Source organism: Boleophthalmus pectinirostris, unplaced genomic scaffold, assembly GCF_026225935.1.
Source record: "Boleophthalmus pectinirostris isolate CB_2022bp ecotype Guang Dong unplaced genomic scaffold, ASM2622593v1 HiC_scaffold_22, whole genome shotgun sequence".
In the NCBI taxonomy this organism is placed as follows: Eukaryota; Metazoa; Chordata; class Actinopteri; order Gobiiformes; family Gobiidae; genus Boleophthalmus; species Boleophthalmus pectinirostris.
The window spans coordinates 36070619-36088148 of NW_026571190.1; the positions used below are offsets into that span (position 1 = coordinate 36070619).

The 17530-nt window shown below is 42.2% G+C and overlaps 1 protein-coding gene across 1 annotated transcript in view; it reads left to right on the plus strand.

Annotated features, from left to right (window-relative positions):
* The first annotated feature begins 12704 nt into the window (after positions 1–12704).
* hhip (hedgehog interacting protein) overlaps positions 12705–17530 on the plus strand; it is a 62878-nt gene continuing 58052 nt past the window's right edge. The window contains exon 1 of the mRNA XM_020920432.2: positions 12705–13388. Within this exon, the coding sequence (XP_020776091.1) occupies positions 13113–13388 (276 nt within the window). The 5' untranslated portion in view covers positions 12705–13112. The remainder of the gene's footprint in view (positions 13389–17530) is intronic.

Genomic DNA, 17530 nt, shown 5'->3' on the forward strand with positions numbered 1-17530 from the left:
CACTCATATTCCACTGAGTCGCGTCCTTTAGTCCGACAGAAGCTGAACCGCATCAGCGCACGAGGAGGACGTTGTTGTTTTTTTTCAGTGCTTATATTTTATGCAAATGAGCCATGTGGTTTTAAGTTTCGTTTCTGTAAAAGGTAAACAAATGTGCTCAAAGCTGCATCAAACACATTATTACTCAATGTATATTTCAGTCCTCCTTGTAGGAAATAAACAAACTTAAATTATCCACCCACATTCACATTCATAAAACATTCACCAAGACAGGGAAGCAACGCCGTGAAAATTACACCACGATTTGCCAAAGGATCGTGGATGCCTGGGCTAAGGTTTCAGTCTTAAATGTCGTCCGTTTGTTTCTCTTAATGCGCCTTATGTAGAGAATTCAACATTATTGATATTGCCCTCTAAAACTAATAGCTCTCTGGCATTTTCTGTCACCGGACAAAAAAAGGTTAGTGACCCTTGTGGTAGGATCCACCTCCTATTACGTATCTGGCCTGGAATGTTCCGTGGTATGACATTAAACACATCCATCTAGTGTTTCTGTTGCTCAAAAATACAATAATTCCTTACCTTATGAATAGGGGCGACGTTCCACAGATCTGAATTGTAATGTAGTCGGACGCTCCGCAAGAAATGTTATGCAGCGCACCTTTAAAGTACTTTTTTGTGGCTAATTCTGCTTTACGATTTGGTTTCAGTATTATCGTTTAGTGTCTATATTTACTTCAGCAGTATATCATGCTACAAAATTTATTATCGTGACATGACATACAGTACCACGAGCAGGTGCGACTGTAAAAAACAGACCCCCCGCTGGGCTTAAACAGATTCCCAGAGAGGTTTTCAAATGTGGGCCTACCTGCTGGAGAACACGAGGAGCCAAACAAGAACAGATGGGCCCAGCACTGGAGGGAAGGAAGGGAGAGCATCCACAGTGAGGGACCACCATCACAGCTAGCCACACAGACCACACTAACCACCACACACCCATCCCACCAAATTCATTTACTCCCAATAGTAATGAATCTGCAATTTGCTCACATATGTCTGAAGCCTTACATGGTACTACTTTGGGGTCTGTTTAACCCTGACGGAAACATTTACAAACAAGTGACCACAACGCGTCACCAGTCTTTGCATTATGCGCTCACTGGGCTCTGAGGTCTGTGCCGTATTACAGGGTTCACACAGATGACCGGAGAATCTGTGACAGTGACAAAATGGAAACAGGCTTCAAAAAGGCTATTAACCAGCGGCTAATAGAGACGGTCACTTTTATGTTCACCTCCCCGTCCTTTGATTTTGAGCTACAAAGAGACTTAAAAGGTCCTATATTACACAAAATTGACTTGATTCGTGAGCTTTTAGTCACGTTAGAAGGTTGTTACTTCATCAAAAACATACCTGGAGTTGTGTTTTGTTTCACTCATTCGTTCGTTTCATGTTTCGTGAGTAACCCTTTATTATTAGTCTGTTTACATCTCCAAAGCTCAAAATACTCTGTTCCAACTTGTCATGAAGCAGTAATTTTCAATGACAACAGCTACCTTTTACCTTTTGTTCAGTAGAGAGTTGTGTAAAATCTCTCAGTTGTCCAAGTAGAATCCATGGCATAAGGAGAAATTAAATATGTCAAATGGACAAAAGTTTATTTGGTAGAATATGTTTCACAGATCATCCAAGCTGCTTCTTCAGTTCTGGTCAAAATGCTGGTGGACACTTCCTTATATCTGCCTGAAGGGTGGAGCTAACTACACTGAAACTTCTCTGAAACTAACACACACACTTGTTTACAGTTTCTATTAGTTTGCCAGAATCATTCAGTTTTACACCTCAATCACTTTTACACCTCTGGTCCTGACCTGGCTATCTCTATTGTTTTTCTTTGTTGTTTTGATTTAGGTTTGAGGATGGAGTTGTAAATAGGAGATAGATGATGTCTGAGTCGTCCAAAAAACAGCTTTTTAAACTCCCATCTCAAACCAATTCTTTTCTCTGACTAAGATCTATCTGTACCTCACTGTCCTCAAAGGAGTGGCCCGAGGATTATAGATGGAGATGTACAGCAGACTGAGGTCCACTATTGCTCTCTCGTCTGTGTTGGTGCATACTCCTCCCTTCAGGCAGATATAACTACGTATCCACCAGCATTTTGACCAGAACTGAACTTGGATGAGCTGCGTAATGTATTCGACCAAATACACTTTTGTCCAGTTGACAAATTGGATTTCTCCTTTTGCCATTCAGTAGAGATTGGCAATACCAGAGCTGAAGTCATCCAAATGATTCTCGTGAAGGTGTATGGAGTTTACTTCCTGCATTACCACATGACATCACAAGGAGGAACTGAGTGTTTTCTGTTTGAGAAATAACTCGTAAATAAGCAGGATTTGTGTGTTAAACATGTGTCAATGAAACAAAACACAACTCCAGGTATGTTTTTGACGAGGAAACATAATACAACATAGATCAGAGAGCGTAATATGGGCCCTTTAAACTCAGAGGTTTAAGGACTGCACCGAATTCTGCGGAAACATCTGGAAACTCATCTCTTGAAGGACAGAACTCATTCTTCATGTTTTCAGGCATTGGAAATCACATAAACAGTTGGAGGGCACTTGGAGAGCACGGTAGGTGTCTAGTGCCACCGGACCAGGGAGCTCTGGGTGGCTTCAGTTACTCATGCCATGTGTACAACAGAGCCAAACAAGCCCTAAGGACACTCCGGGGTGGTACTGAGGATCTGCAGGAGCAAGTGTGGTCTGTTGGTTGAAGCCAGTGATTTAGAGGCTGTTGATACTGGGCAGACAGCCACTGACTCAGTAGAGATGACGCTGCGTAAGTCGCTACACTTAAAATGTCCTCATGTGTTTGGATTTGTTCAAGTGGAAATCAGGCTAACTCGCACAGCTGTGAACGGCTACTGGATCTCATTGGAGTTTTTCATTCTCGCTTTTTTCCCCCCACACTTTCATAACAGATGGTAGGGTCTCATTAAGCTGTTGTCAGGACGATTAATGACATTGTGAAGAGTTTCGGAGGCTGGTGTGCCTCCGGGCGTACAAATGCAAACAGGTCCATTAAAGAAGGTGTGAGGGTAACGTGGAGCTGCTGTGTGCCGTGCGAGGGACAGTTTCTCTGAAGGAAAAGCTGACACGCGCCTCCAGGGCTGTTTGTAGATGACGCTGGTGATTTCATGTAAGACAACATCATGTGACAGGAGAGAAAATACTGGATAAATAAGTCAGTGTAGAGAGTGTCATGTGGAGGCATAAAGTTCCCTGTGACACCTCTGACTTGTGTTTAAGTGTTAAGAATAATTCACGTCAACGGATTTAAAAGCAGCACTATATAAACATGTGCTGCCTTTGTGCGCAAAATCAAATCCAGATTTTTAAAAATTACTGTATTTTTCAGATTATAAACTGCTCCGGAGTATAAGTCACACCAGCCAAAAATGCGTAATGAAGAAGAAAAAACATATACAAGTTGCAGCGGATAATAAGTCGCACTTTTTGGGGGAAATTTATTTTATAAAATCAGAGACAAGGAACCGACACTTCATCTTGAATGGAAAGTTATACTAATAGCAACGCCACATATGAACAGTTCTTCAGATAAACTATAGCCTAAACAACAGAACAGAACAAGTTTACCAAACTCTCCATCTCACTCCAAATCACTAGATCCATTCAATTCTTCATCCTCGGTGTCACTTCTGAGCAACTCCTCGACCTCTGGAGGTAAACAGAGCGCCGCTTCCTCTACTATGTAGCTGTTGTCAGACTCAGCATCAGCTATAGTTAGAATTATTATGTTCTTTCTGAATCCCAACAGGATGGTTTTGGTTGTCTTTATGTTTGTTTACATTTTGAATTGTCAATGATACAGAAGTAATGGTGCGATCAACGGACATGATACCAGACAGGACAGTGGCTCTTTCTCTTACTTCTGCATCCAACATGCACAGTAGAGTGAAGTGACAGTGGTACAGGTGTACACAAGCTTAGAGCGCCCTCTCAAGACTGTCAGTGTGAAAATTTGAACATATAAGTTGCACCGGAGTATAAGTTGCAGGAACCTCCCAAAACATGAAAAAAATGCGACTTATAGTCAGAATAATATGGTATTCAAACTGGTTGCCATCGGCCTTTTTAAAACGTTACAATAAAATCATAATGATCTATTTTACAAAACAGTAATAACATGGCAAATCAAAATGAATCAATTTAGAATTACACAGGAAAAAAATATTTAAAGAGGGGGTATTATACAATTTTTTGAGCTTTATACCATGTTACGATGGTGTGTGCTCATCAAAAACATGCCTGAAGTGGTTTTAGATGCCATCCAGACACGTTTGAGTAATTTAGCGATCTCTCCCAAGCCCTATTTGACTCCTTTTTACATTTAGCTGTAAATTCTCCATAAATACACAAAAACATGAAAAACTGAAAACTGTACACAGCAACTTGACAAACATGACGTGATGTGCGGTAGTTTCATTGGCGGAATGCCCAACGATTGTGTTGTGATAGCGCACTGAAGGGGGAGTGATTTAGAGCAAGGAGGAAAGGGAGGGGAGACCAACAAACCAAAAATGAGCAACAAAAACGAAAGCTCATAAAACATGTTAATACTTTGTTTTTGGAAAATATAGCATTCAGAAAACAATAAAAGATAACATGGTGATCAAAATATGTTATGTTTTTGCAGTTAATACACCACAGAAGGAAAATACTCGCTCTTTAAAGAACGATATTGGGCTTTTTTCCTGGGAGATAAGCTTACCTTAAATCCAGCATTGCACCTCGACTCCTCAGTGGGATTACGGCAAGGTGAGAGGATGTGTTTTTTTTGTCGCCTTAAAATGAGAAAAGTATAAATTAGAATCTTAAAAGTGTAGATTTATGATTATAACACTGAATTACGGAGCAAACAGTTCCCAAACTGCAAGACGGGGAGTATATTTTGCACATTTCCTCGTGCTCGCCTAATGTCAGGGTTGTAATGAAGGCTTACATAGCTCCAGACTTCTGTTGTTGATCCTGATGTGGTCATTGTCACACTTCGACCAGGTCTGAGGCAGTGGGGAGTCCTCCAGTTCAACGAAAATCCCCCACTGAGCCTGCAGAAATAAAAAAAGGAAACCACAGTATATAATAAAATAAAATAACTATCAGTGTTAATGTATTGTCTGGAAAAGGGGGAAAATGACATAAGATCACTCTTCTTTCTGCTACTTTTCATTCATTTCTTATATGGTAAATATTAGGACACTGTTAATACTTCATGAATGAAATAAACAAATAAATTAAATATATATACATTTTTAGAAAGATCACCTTTGCAGCTTGAATAATCACAGTGTTTCAAATAGTTTCTGGAAGACTATGGTGGAACAAATTTGGCGCAGAGCATCTTTTTCTCTGAGATTCATGTTTTCTGTAGCCAGGCTGGTGCCACCTAGTGCCTCCGCTCGATTTCATTTCTCTCCAGCGACTAGATCAGGAATCAGAATACAATACACGGTTCGCAAAAACCCCGGAAGTGCAAGTTCAGGCACCAGCCAATCAACAAAGAGCCATATATTCTGTGTTGTCAACGATTCCTGAGATCGAGGATTTAAAGCCGGAATAATGAGAATGGTTGGTGAATTTTATCAAGAGGAAAGACGTTATTTCTCTTCTTCCTACGGGATTCGGGAAAAGCTTAATATACCAGTCAGTCCTGTTAGCGGCGCATTACATACGTCGCATCCAAATAGCAGCGATTGATTAAATTTTTAAAAAGTACCCGCCTACCGTCGAGTAGGTCAGACTGTTTCTAAGAAGTGAAACGAAGTGCACTGTCCTTATAATAATAATAATACTTCAGATTTTAATCATTTCAACTGATACAGTTTGCACAGTATAAATGGTGTTTATTGACTATATTTATACATCTTAAAAGGTGCATTGTTTGACTTTTCTGGTTTCTTCATGGAGATGTTATTGTTTGGTCTAGAATGTTCCACTGCAAAGATTAAACCCGTATCTAAAGGAGACAACTACAGGCTACATTACAGGTCAGATCTGCGGAGAGGCAACCCTATTCAGAGAGAGAATTATTTTATTTTTGAGCGATAAACACCTGTAATGAGCACAAGCTGGACAGATGTGTTTAAGGTCATACCATGGAAATTTCCAGGCAAAGCAATAACATCTCCATGGAGACGATCAGGTGACGGACCCCTCCACCAGAAAAGTTGCAGAGTGCAGCTTTAAAGCGGCTCTTTCTTACCAGTATAGTTACTTTTAAATAATGTCTAGTCCAGGTTGTTGTCTCTTGTGTTAAGGAGAAACACTGAATCGGAGCTTGGGATGCGCCGATACCGATACTGGTATTAAATATCGGCGACAATACTGTAATATTTGGGTATCGGTTCCTTGATATTGGTTGAGCCGATATCCTGGTTGGGCCTTTAATTGATTGTGTCTCATATTGTTTGAAGTTGTATGCAAACACAAAGCTGTTCTGCAGTTATTTGAAGGATAAATAAAAGTTGCATAACACAATTGGATCTCTTCTGTAATAATTTATAACTGTGTTTAAATTATAAACTGTATAAAGAAGTGGAGTAATGTCACCACCCACAGCGTTTTGCTCCAGTCAAATGAAGCTCACTGTGGCTTGCAGTTAGGGGAGAAATTGGAGCAGAGTTCCATAAAAGGAATAGGAATTGATTGATGGACAAAAATAAAAACACCCTCACCATCAATACAAACACTTTAAGACAATTTTTCAAGACAAAGTGAATTAAAGCTGGAGTCAGTGAAGCCAGAAGCACGCCCATGCTCACTTCCTATTTGCACATAGTGGATAAGCTATGTACATTTATATATACAGTCTATGTTTTTAAAGAGCCATTAAACAGTCTCCTGAAGCTTTACTCTGCCCTTAAACAAAATCAGAAAAATCCTCCAGAGCAGGTTGGGGAGAGCGGGTGTGAGGTGGGCTCTGGAGCGATGATTGACAGCCGACCGAAAGCCACAACAATCCAAAAACATGGTGCTCTGGACTTTGAAACATTTGTGCTCGGATCATGCTGTTTCCCATTTTTCCAGACGCAGCGGGACATTGCGGTGCTCGGCGGGGCTGAGAGGGGCTCCTCATGTCCCACCCGTAGACGCCAGTGCCTGAGCTCGTCACGTTATAACCTGCATCTGATTCATCTGCAGTCGTTAGTAAAACCCAAATATTCAAATGCACTGGCCGTAGTTGATCCTAAAGAGGCCGGTACAGACACGGCTTTGACCCAAAAGTCAGATTTTTAACAAATATGCCCTAAAATGCCAAAATAAGACCCATTTACAGAGATAATCAGTAGGAAAAAAGTGATTTTGGTGTTTAATGCCCCTTTAAGAAAATAAGTTGGTTAATATTGAGCATTATTGGCAGAAACTTAAAGGTGCACTGTGTAACTTTTCTATTTGGGGGTCTGTCACCTTCATGTTTCTATGGAAATGTCATTGCTCTGCTTCAAATGTTCCACAATATAACATTAAACAGCTCTACTTTACATTTATTCAATTACAGGTGGTTTTGTGGCTCAAAAATACTAAGAAAAACAGGTATTCTGGCTGAGAGAGGGGTCGTCTCTCTGCAGATCTGACCTCTTACTTGGTCTGGTTTGGTCTCCATGAAGATAGAAAGGTTTAATGCCATACTGTGAAACATTTCAGACAAAGCAATAACATCTCCATAGAGAAATATCCACCCAATGCAAAAGTCAAAGTCTCGATATCAGTATTGGAACAAGCTGAGTCGTTGCCAGGGGTGTAGTGGGCGTGGTCCGTGGGGGTACGCCATCCACCCACTTCTCCTGACGTAATGTATAAAAAACAAACAAATATTTAAAAAATCCTGCAACTTCAATGTCAAATTGGAGCTATTGGTAATGATGAAAACAAACTGCATAGGCTCATGATATCTGCAGAACTGTCCTATAGTGACCTGAGACATGAGGGACCAGGATTGGACCAGGACTAAAGGAGGACTAAAACAGGTCTAAACCAGAACTGAACCAGGACTGAGTGTCAGGACAGGCCCAGAGGTGCGCTCGCATAGATCGTCGGGTGACCGCAGGTGAAAGGACCGGTGCAGAGGTCTGCGCCTCACGAAGCTAAACACAGGCATCACCTGATCGCTTTGCAGATACTCTGCTCCACAGGCTCGAGGTCCTGTCTCTCTCAAGTCCAATATTAGTCTTGGTTCGGTCTTGGTTCGGTCCTGGTTCAGTCCTGGTTCCGTCCTGGTTCAGTTCTGGTTCAGTCCTGGTTCAGTCCTGGTTCAGTCCTGGTTCAATTCTAATTTAGTCCTGATTTAGTCCTGGTTCAGTCCTGGTTCAGTCCTGGTTCAGTCCTGGTTCAATTCTGATTTAGTCCAAGATTAGTCCTGGTTTATTCCTCCTGGTTCAGTCACAACTCGAGTACCCCCACCTAAAAATCCCCAGTACACCACTGGTTGTTGCACCTTAATCGCAAAAAACGTCCGCGAGCAGAAATCACCTGTAAAACGAGCCGTTACAGTTTTGTTATAAAATGCTAAGAATGCTATTAAAATGTTGGTATTTCGTCAAGTGTATCTGTTAGAGGACTTTTGTCAGCTCCAATCTCCATCTGCCCAACTGTGAGTCCGCTTAATGGTCCCTCTCTCTCAGCAGATGTGCTCCTCTCCGCCGCACAGCTGCATCCCACATGTTTTCACACTGTTCAACAATGCACATATATTCTGTTACCCGCTCCGAGCCCTAGTGGTGGTGGTGGTGGCCGATTCTTTCACTACGCACGGCCCCGCTCCTTTCCTCCCTGCGCATCCACATTACCGCGGTAGTTCTCGCCTCGCCGTACTCGGTCCCGCGGCCGAAAAAAACGCCAGGAATGCGCGAGGTGGGGGGTACCCTCTCGTAGCGTCTGCAATAGTTTCATAGTGAACGGTCATTTCCATAATTGCGCACAATCAAACCGACCCCTCCCAGGTCCCGGCCGCTCCAGATTCTTGTTGATAAGCTGAGCTGGGAGACCCCCAAGTCGCAACAGGTGCCGCTAATGGGACACAGCGCGGGATCCAGATCGGGAGGGCTGCTGCTCTGCCAGTAATTGCTTCGCAGTGGACATAAGCCCCGCAATTGTTATCACATGACATTTTAGAAGAGGAAAACGATCGAGGATTTGTCGTAGTAGTAAGCGGTGGTGTGTTATCTCGAATTTTTTAAAGGCGCGTTGTGTAACTTTGCTGGTGGAAGGTACGTTAAACTGGTCTGAAATGTTTCATAGTATTGTATTAAACCTTTCTCTCTTCATGGAGACCAAACCAGACCAAGTTCCAGGTCAGATCTGTGGAAAGACGACCACGCTCACAGGCAGAAAGTCTGTTTTTCTTTGCATTTCTGAGCTATAAACCCACCTGTAATTGAAAAAATGTAAAGTAGAGCTGTTTAATGTCATACTGTGGAACATTCTACGAAGAGCAATGATGTATCCATAGAAACAAGAAAGTAACGGACCCCAAAATGAAAAGTTACACAGTGCACCTTCAACAGCCAAACACTATTTCCATTGTTTTTATTGGTTAAAGTAACACTAGATTTATGCACCCTCCTGAAGTTCTTGTTAAAGGATCATTGTGTAACTTTTCTGGTGGAGATGTTATTGCTTTGTCTGGAAAGTTTCGTAGTATGGAATTTAATCTTTCTATCTTCATGGAGACCAAACCAGACCAAGTTACAGGTCAGATCTGTGGAAAGACGACCACGCTCACAGTCAGAAAGTCTGTTTTTCTTTGCATTTCTGAGCTATAAAACCATCTGTAATTGAATAAATGTAGAGTAGAGATGTTTAATGTCATACTCTGGAACATTCCATGCAAAGCAATGACGTATCCATGGAAACAAGAAGGTAACGGACCCCAAAATGCAAAGTTACACAGTGCACGATTAACAGCCGCACACTATTTCCATTGTTTTTATTGGTTAAACTCTAGATTTATGTAGCCTCGTGAAGTTTTTGTTAAAGGATCATTGTGTCACTTTCCTGGTGGAGATGTGATAGCTTTGTCTGGAAAGTTTCACAGTATGGCATCAAACTTTCTATCCACGTGGAAACCAAACCAGACCAAGTTATGGGTCAGATCTGTGGAGAGGCGATACCATTCACAGTCAGAATGCCTGTTTTTCTAGGGATTTTTGAGCTATAAAACCACCTCTAATTGAATAAATGTTAAGTCGAGCCGTTTAATGTCACACTGTGGAACATTCCAGACAGAGCAATGATGTATCCATAGAAACAAGAAGGTAACAGACCCCAAAATGAGAAGTTACACAGTGCATCATTAACAGCCAAACACTATTTCCATTGTTTTTATTGGTTAAACTCTTGATTTAGTGAAGTTCTTGTTAAAGGATCATTGTGTAACTTTTCTGGTGGAGGGTCTGTGTAATGCTTTTCTACGTGAACATGTTATTGCTTTGTGTGGAAAGTTTTATAGTATTGAGTTAAACCTTTCTATCTTCATGGAACCCAAACCAGACCAAGTTACAGGTCAGATTTGTGGAGAGGCGATGCCGCTCACAGTCAGAAATTCTGTTTTTGTTGGTATTTTTGAGCAATAAAACCATCTGTAATTGAATGAATGTAAAGTAGCGCTATTGGTTAAACACTAGATTTATTTAGCCTCCTTAAAGTTCTTGTTAAAGGATCACTGTGTAACTTTTCTGGTGGAGGGTCCGTCAAACGCTTTTCTGCATGGACATGTTGTTGCTTTGTCCGGAATGTTTCACAGTATGGCACTAAATCTTTCTATCTTCATGGGGTTTTTCTGGGTATTTCTGAGCTATAACACCACCTGAAATTGAATAAATGTAGAAAAGTAGAGCTGTTTAATGTCATAGTGCGGAACATTCCAGGCAAAACAGCGACATATCCAAAGAAACAAGTAGGTGACGTAGCCCCAACTAGTTACACAGTGCAACTTTAAGTTTTTTAAAAATCGGGAAGGATAGACAAGAGTAAAATATATAAAACGATTCACAATACCTCATTACCAGGCAGTTGTCTAAAAGAAAAAAAATCCTGATTATTAGTTCTATGTAGACAGTTCTGGTCAGTATAACGGTCAATTTGAATCCAACTAATTTTCAAACATCTCCTCAAAGTTGCAATAAGTAACTTTAGGTCATGTTACCTTCTTGTTTCTATGGATACGTCATTGCTCTGCCTGGAATGTTCCACAGTATGACATTAAACATCTCTACTTTACATTTGTTCAATTACAGGTGGGTTTATAGCTCAAAAATACCCAGAAAAACAACATTCTGACTGTGAGGGGGATCGTCTCTCCACAGATCTCACCTGTAACTTGGTCTGGTCTGGAAGATAGAAAGGCTTAATGCCATACTGTGAAACTTTCCAGACAAAGCCATAACATCTCCATGAAGAAAAGCATTTGACGGACCTTCCATCAGAAAAGTTACACAATGATCCTTTAACAAGAACTTCACTAGGCTACATAAATCTAGTGTTTAACCAATAAATACAATGGAAATAAGTGTGTGGCTGTTAATGGTGCATTGTGTATAGATTTTCATTTTGAGGATCTGTTACCTTCTTGTTTCTATGGATACGTCATTTCTCTGCTTGGAATGTTCCACAGTGTGACAATAAACAGCTCTACTTGACATTTATTCAATTACAAGTGGGTTTATAGCTCAAAAATACTTAGAAAAAATGGGATTCTGACTGTGAGTGGGTCGCCTCTCCAAAAATCTGACTTGTAACTTGGTCTGGTTTGGTCTCCATGAAGATAGAAAGGCTTAATGCCATACTCTGAAACTTTCCAGACAAAGCCATAACATCTCCATGAAGAAAAGCATTTGACGGACCTTCCACCAGAAAAGTTACACAACGATCCTTTAACAAGAACTTCACTTGGCAATAAAAACAATGAAAATAGTGTGTGGATGTTAATTACGCACTCCAACTTTTCATTTTGGGGTCCGTTACCTTCTTGTTTCTATGGATATGTCTGAAATGTTCCACAGTGTGACATTAAACATCTCTACTTTACATTTATTCAATTACAAGTGGGTTTATAGCTCAAAAACACCCATAAAAACAGGGGACTCTGACTGTGAGCGGGGTCGCCTCTCCACAAATCTGACTTGTAACTTGGTCTGGTTTGGTCTCCATGCTGATACCACCAGAAAAGTTACACAATGCACGCAAAATGTAGGCCAGGGACATTTTATGTGGACAGATTTTCCGTTTTGTGGCAACTATTAGGCCCGTATTACGTAGCTAGCCAGTTTTACCGTTTCCGTGCTAGCTCCAAGCCCAAAACTGGAACACGGTCAACAAACAAACCAACAGCCAATTAAATATAAAAGTCTATTAATGAATTTACGCGTTAGTGGGTTTATTTTGTTGTTTTTGTCACGCTTTCACCGTGATTTTGCGCCTCACCGTGCGTCCGTCGTCCGTTTCCCGACGCCCCACGCGCAGGTGAGGTGTCCTCGCGCACCTCGGCGGACGCAACCTTGCCCCTCGTGCGCGCTCCCGCTTACTCCAGCCCTACGTCACCGTGCGCGCCCCTGTTCTCGCGCGCTGGTTAAAAAGAAGGAGGAAAGAGCACGGGGAAACATGTGAGCGCACTGAGGACTAAAGTGAGACACAACTTTTGATTTCTGATATTTTGACTCGTGCACGAACGTACTGTCGCGCTCTGAGCTAAGGGATTACGTCTGAGGGAACGTTACGGAGTTTTGCTTTTTATCATTGCCTTCAGGATACATTTGGTTTCTTTTTAATTGAATTCTTTATCCGCCAACCACGCTGCAGTATTAAAATCAGCAGATAAGCTATTTATTCTATTACACTTGTTTCAGACCCTCAAAAGGACTGCTGATTTATAATTTGTAGTATTTTATTTTGATATTTCTTTAAAGAATATTCTCACACTTTGCTTATTCCATCGGTAATCCATCTGTAATTTAGCTTTCTTATATTTCTAAAAGACTATTTTTGTGGCCTATTTAATCTTTTATTTTTCTCAATTTTAAAACCATGAAGCACTTGCAATTTGTTTTGGTCCTGGCTATCGCGGTGAACGTGTGGGAATGTGGAGACGCAAAATTCGGCGAGAGGGGCGAGCTGAGCTCCAGGAGGAGACGTTGTTACGACGGAAGCGTGCCCAAGCGGCTGAAGAAAAGGGAGAGAAAAGTGCTGCTTGACGGCAGCGGTGGCAGCAGCGGAGAGGTCTGCCACAGGTTGTACCCCCGCGTGTCGTGTTGCCCCACCAGGAGAGCCGCGTACCAGATCCTACACCGCAGGGATGCCAGGGTACGTGCACCAAAGCTTTCCACCACGTTGGCATTCTTTACATTGAGAGGGGGTCTGGTTTAAGAGCTGAGCGCCTCGGGGATGCCTTTACAGCCATTGTGCATTGTCATTCGAACTCTTATTGCTCACGCGTAAATGACGGGTATAGTCAGGAGGAACTGCCCTGAGGCTACGGGACATAATGTCGCTTCCGAGTGTCTCCACGAGAGACAAAAACGCTTTATTTTAACATTCCTCTGGGTTTGTGTGAGGCAGGAGTCTGCGGAAAGTTCCCTCCGCTGTCAGGCTATGTCCCTAACCGCAAACAAATATTGTCTTGAGCAGGTTAAACTCTTCATTTCCAACATAGCGTTTTGTCTGTGGTCGTTTATTTACAACGTGTTTACAACGTGTTTTGAATGTTACGTTCAACATGATCATTGCGCTTCAGTGTTGCCATGGAAGTGGCTGTTTACGATATCATCACTCTCTAAGTGAAAACTGAGCTGTCACTGGTGACTACGGAATGTTTCTGGCAATAGTAGTAGCTGGATTTACGCAGGTTGTCGTTTAAGTGCTTTCTGTTTATCGCGTATTTGGCACATGGTCCGGTTCTAATGTGCGCGACTCTGTGCGTAAAACTTGAGCTGTAAGATCTGTGACTTCTGTTCTCCCGAAGGTTTGACAGGGAATATAATATGCAGATGCGCGTGTCTTTACCGAACACTGTTAAGCATTCACAACACGTGATGTCATGTACTGAGGTTGAAGCCCATTGAGCTTGGATGAGTAAAGGAGAAAAACGACAGTGTGCGACAAACGCGGTTTCCATTAAAATTCTCCCCGTGCCATTCTCATGTAAACCACTCCTGGAATCATTCAGTGGCTGGGTGGTAGCTCACTTTGTGCTGCGACAAAAAGCCATATTGCATCATTTAATTTGCTCAAGTCATGCAAATAAGAGGGGGAAACTGAATAGGACGGACTCGACTTCTCCTCCTCCCCACTACACTGCCCTCCCCACTACACTGCCCACACACAGAGGCCTTTCTGATTATGGAGAAAGAATAACAACAACACTATTGTGTTTGTTGGTTTCACTAATGGGAGAAGCTGGAGAACATCATTCTCCCCCAGTCACCAATCCTGTCCAAGTGTTAATGGCTTTGAGAGGCTGTGTGTCCAGTGCCCCCCTGCCAACCAACAGACACCTATTCCCCAAGGGCTAGTGTTTTGTTAAAGCTCAGTATTGCCTAAACCATGACTTCTCTTTCCCAGTCTCCATGAAGCTGCTCACAACAGTTTTTATTTAATTTTTCATTTAGTTTCTTACATATATCACCAATAATTCGTAAACAAAGGGATGTATTGAAGTGCTCATCTACCCCCTCACAAAACTAACTTAATTACCGTTATATTATTCTGTTAGTGACCACTGCTTCTTATTATGCCTTAAAGGTGCATTGTGTAACCTTTCTGGTGGAGGGTTTGTCATTTTTTTTGCTTTTTTCCCATAGAGACGCCATTGCTTTGTCTGGAAAGTTTCACAGTATGGTATTAAATCTTTCCGTCATCATAGAAACCAAACCAGACCAAGTTACAAGTCAGATCTGCAGGTTAGAATGCGGGTTTTTCTTGGTATTTTTAAGATATAAAACCACCTGTAATTAAGTACATGTAAGGTAGAGCTGTTTAATGTCACACCGTGGAACATTCCTGTGACATATCCATGGAAACAAGCAGGTGACGGACCCCTAACGAAAACGCCGAACTGCTGTACGTGTCCCCAGGAAAGCGAGATTTTTCTGCTTTTGAGGAACACGCTCAGTGAGATGTAGCAAATGACAACAAATAAAGCTCCTCTTGTTCTGGCCTGGGTGATGGCAACATTGGAAGCCATCCCAGTAACATATGGACACAGGGCACGGCTGAGAGCACACACATGCAACTATGTGGACAGTGTGCCAACCTATGCCACGCTGAATCAATGGGCACTTTAGAGCAGGAGGGCGGCTTTCTCACCCAGCAACATGGTGTTACTGTACAAAGCGTGGGTACAGACCAGAACTTCGTACACAGTGGGTCAGAGTCAGGCTACAAAAAGGTCTAGGTCCAGTTAAATAGACTCTGATTAGACGTTTGGATTGACAGTCTCTTAAAGGGCCCATATTACGCTACTTTCTGATCTACGTTATAATGTTAACAGACCTGGAGTTTTGTTTCATTCACACATTTTTAACACGCAAACCTGCATATTTAGGCTGAGCTCTTCTCTCAAACGGAAAACTCTCTGTTCCACCTTGTCATGTCGTGCTCCACTGTGTTTTTAAACTCCATACACCTTCATTTAGACAGTCTGGCGCCACCTAGTGCCTCCGCTCAATTTCATTTCTTTCCAGCAACTAGATCAGGAATCTGAATACTGTATTTTCCTGGCCATTAGACGCGCTCTTAAGCCTCTAACCGCATCAAAAAAACGACCGCGCGCCCGCCAATCCAGAGCGTCCCATACACGAATCCACTCGAGTGTCCCAGCACGACTTCAGTAAACTACAAAGTCGCATCACCCACAAAACACGCAAACACACACGGAGCAGACAGCGACCGCACAGCGAAAAACACCCACAGACACACTCATCACTCCACGCCGACGAGGAACGGAACGGAGGAACGAACCGAAAAAGTGAGTGCAATGTGCCGCTTCTAGACACGACTGAACAACTGAGTCACTGCGAACACGCCGACAATCCATCGGTCCCAGACAGCAGCCTCCCTACACGCCACAACTGAACAAAGCCCAGAGTCACCGTGAACACCACAAACAAAGTCCCACTGACCCATCCAACTGTTGTGTTTCGTTTACAGTCCGGTGCGGTTTATTTGTGAAAAAAGTTCAAAATTAGACCAGTTAATGACAGTGCGCCTTATAATCCAGAGCGCCTAATAGCACGTAAAATATGGTACACTAGGCGATTTGTAAGAACGCCGGAAGTTGTAGACCACGCTCCGACCAATCAGCGAAGAGCTCTGAAGCCATGACGTCAAACTCAAGCGTAAACAAAGTGGTCGAGATGTTTGTAGACGAAGACAGACATTCTGTGTTGGCAACGATTCCCGAGATTGAGGATTTAAAACCGGAACAAAGAGAATGTTTGGTGAATTTTATCAAGGGGAAAGACGTTATTGCCGTTTTTGCATTACATACGTCACAATCAAATAGCAGCGATTAGTTAAATTAAAAAAGTACCCGCCTACTGTCGAGCGAACGAATCCTAATGCTGCGAGGTCAGATGGTTTCCATGAAGTGAAACCAGACTAACCTTCACTAGAATCATTTGGATAATTTAACCCTGGAATTGCTCATTTCTACTGAACTAAAATAAAAAAAAAATACCGCAGCATGACATCACAAGGTGGAGCAGAGCATTTTAAGCTTTGGAGAAATAAACAACAAAACCAACTCCAGATATGTTTTTAACGAGGCCACAACATTCTAACACGTCTTAAACCTCACAAGAGTCAATTTCGTTTAATACCAGTGTAGGACTTTTAAAAGATCGACCACCTGTTGAGGATTTTGGTGAAGAGAAAATGTTTTTAAATAGAGTTGGTTTGTGCTACAACATAAGCAAAGTGCGAGAGGCGTCCATGTGTTGGCCTTGAGTCCGCTGGTCTAATTGACTTCGACAGACTGCTAATTTGTTGATACCAGAGCAGGAATGATGTGCCTGTCTATCTCCAAATTGTTGTTTACACGTGGACCTCACACAGAGCAAAGCACTACCAGCCAGCCCGCGCGCTTGTCTGCTGGCAGCACCACTCTGGATTTAAAACAGATTACATTGTGTTTTATTACAGCTAATTTGTTAGGTAAATAATCCAGCTAATTTCTTTGGGATTAACTCTTTGTGTACTTGACCTCAAATCAGCTTCGCTCAAGGTGTTGTAAACATACTCTGGTTTCGCAATGAATGTCAGAAAGAGCGTTAAAGGTGCATTGTGTAACTTTTCTGGAGGAGGATCCGTCTCACGATTTTCTCCATGGAAATGTTATTGCTTCGTCTGGTTAGTTACAGGTCAGATCTGGGGAGAGGCGACCACGCTCACAGTCAGAATGTAGTTTTTCTAGGTATTTTTGATCTATAAAACCGCCTGTAATTGAA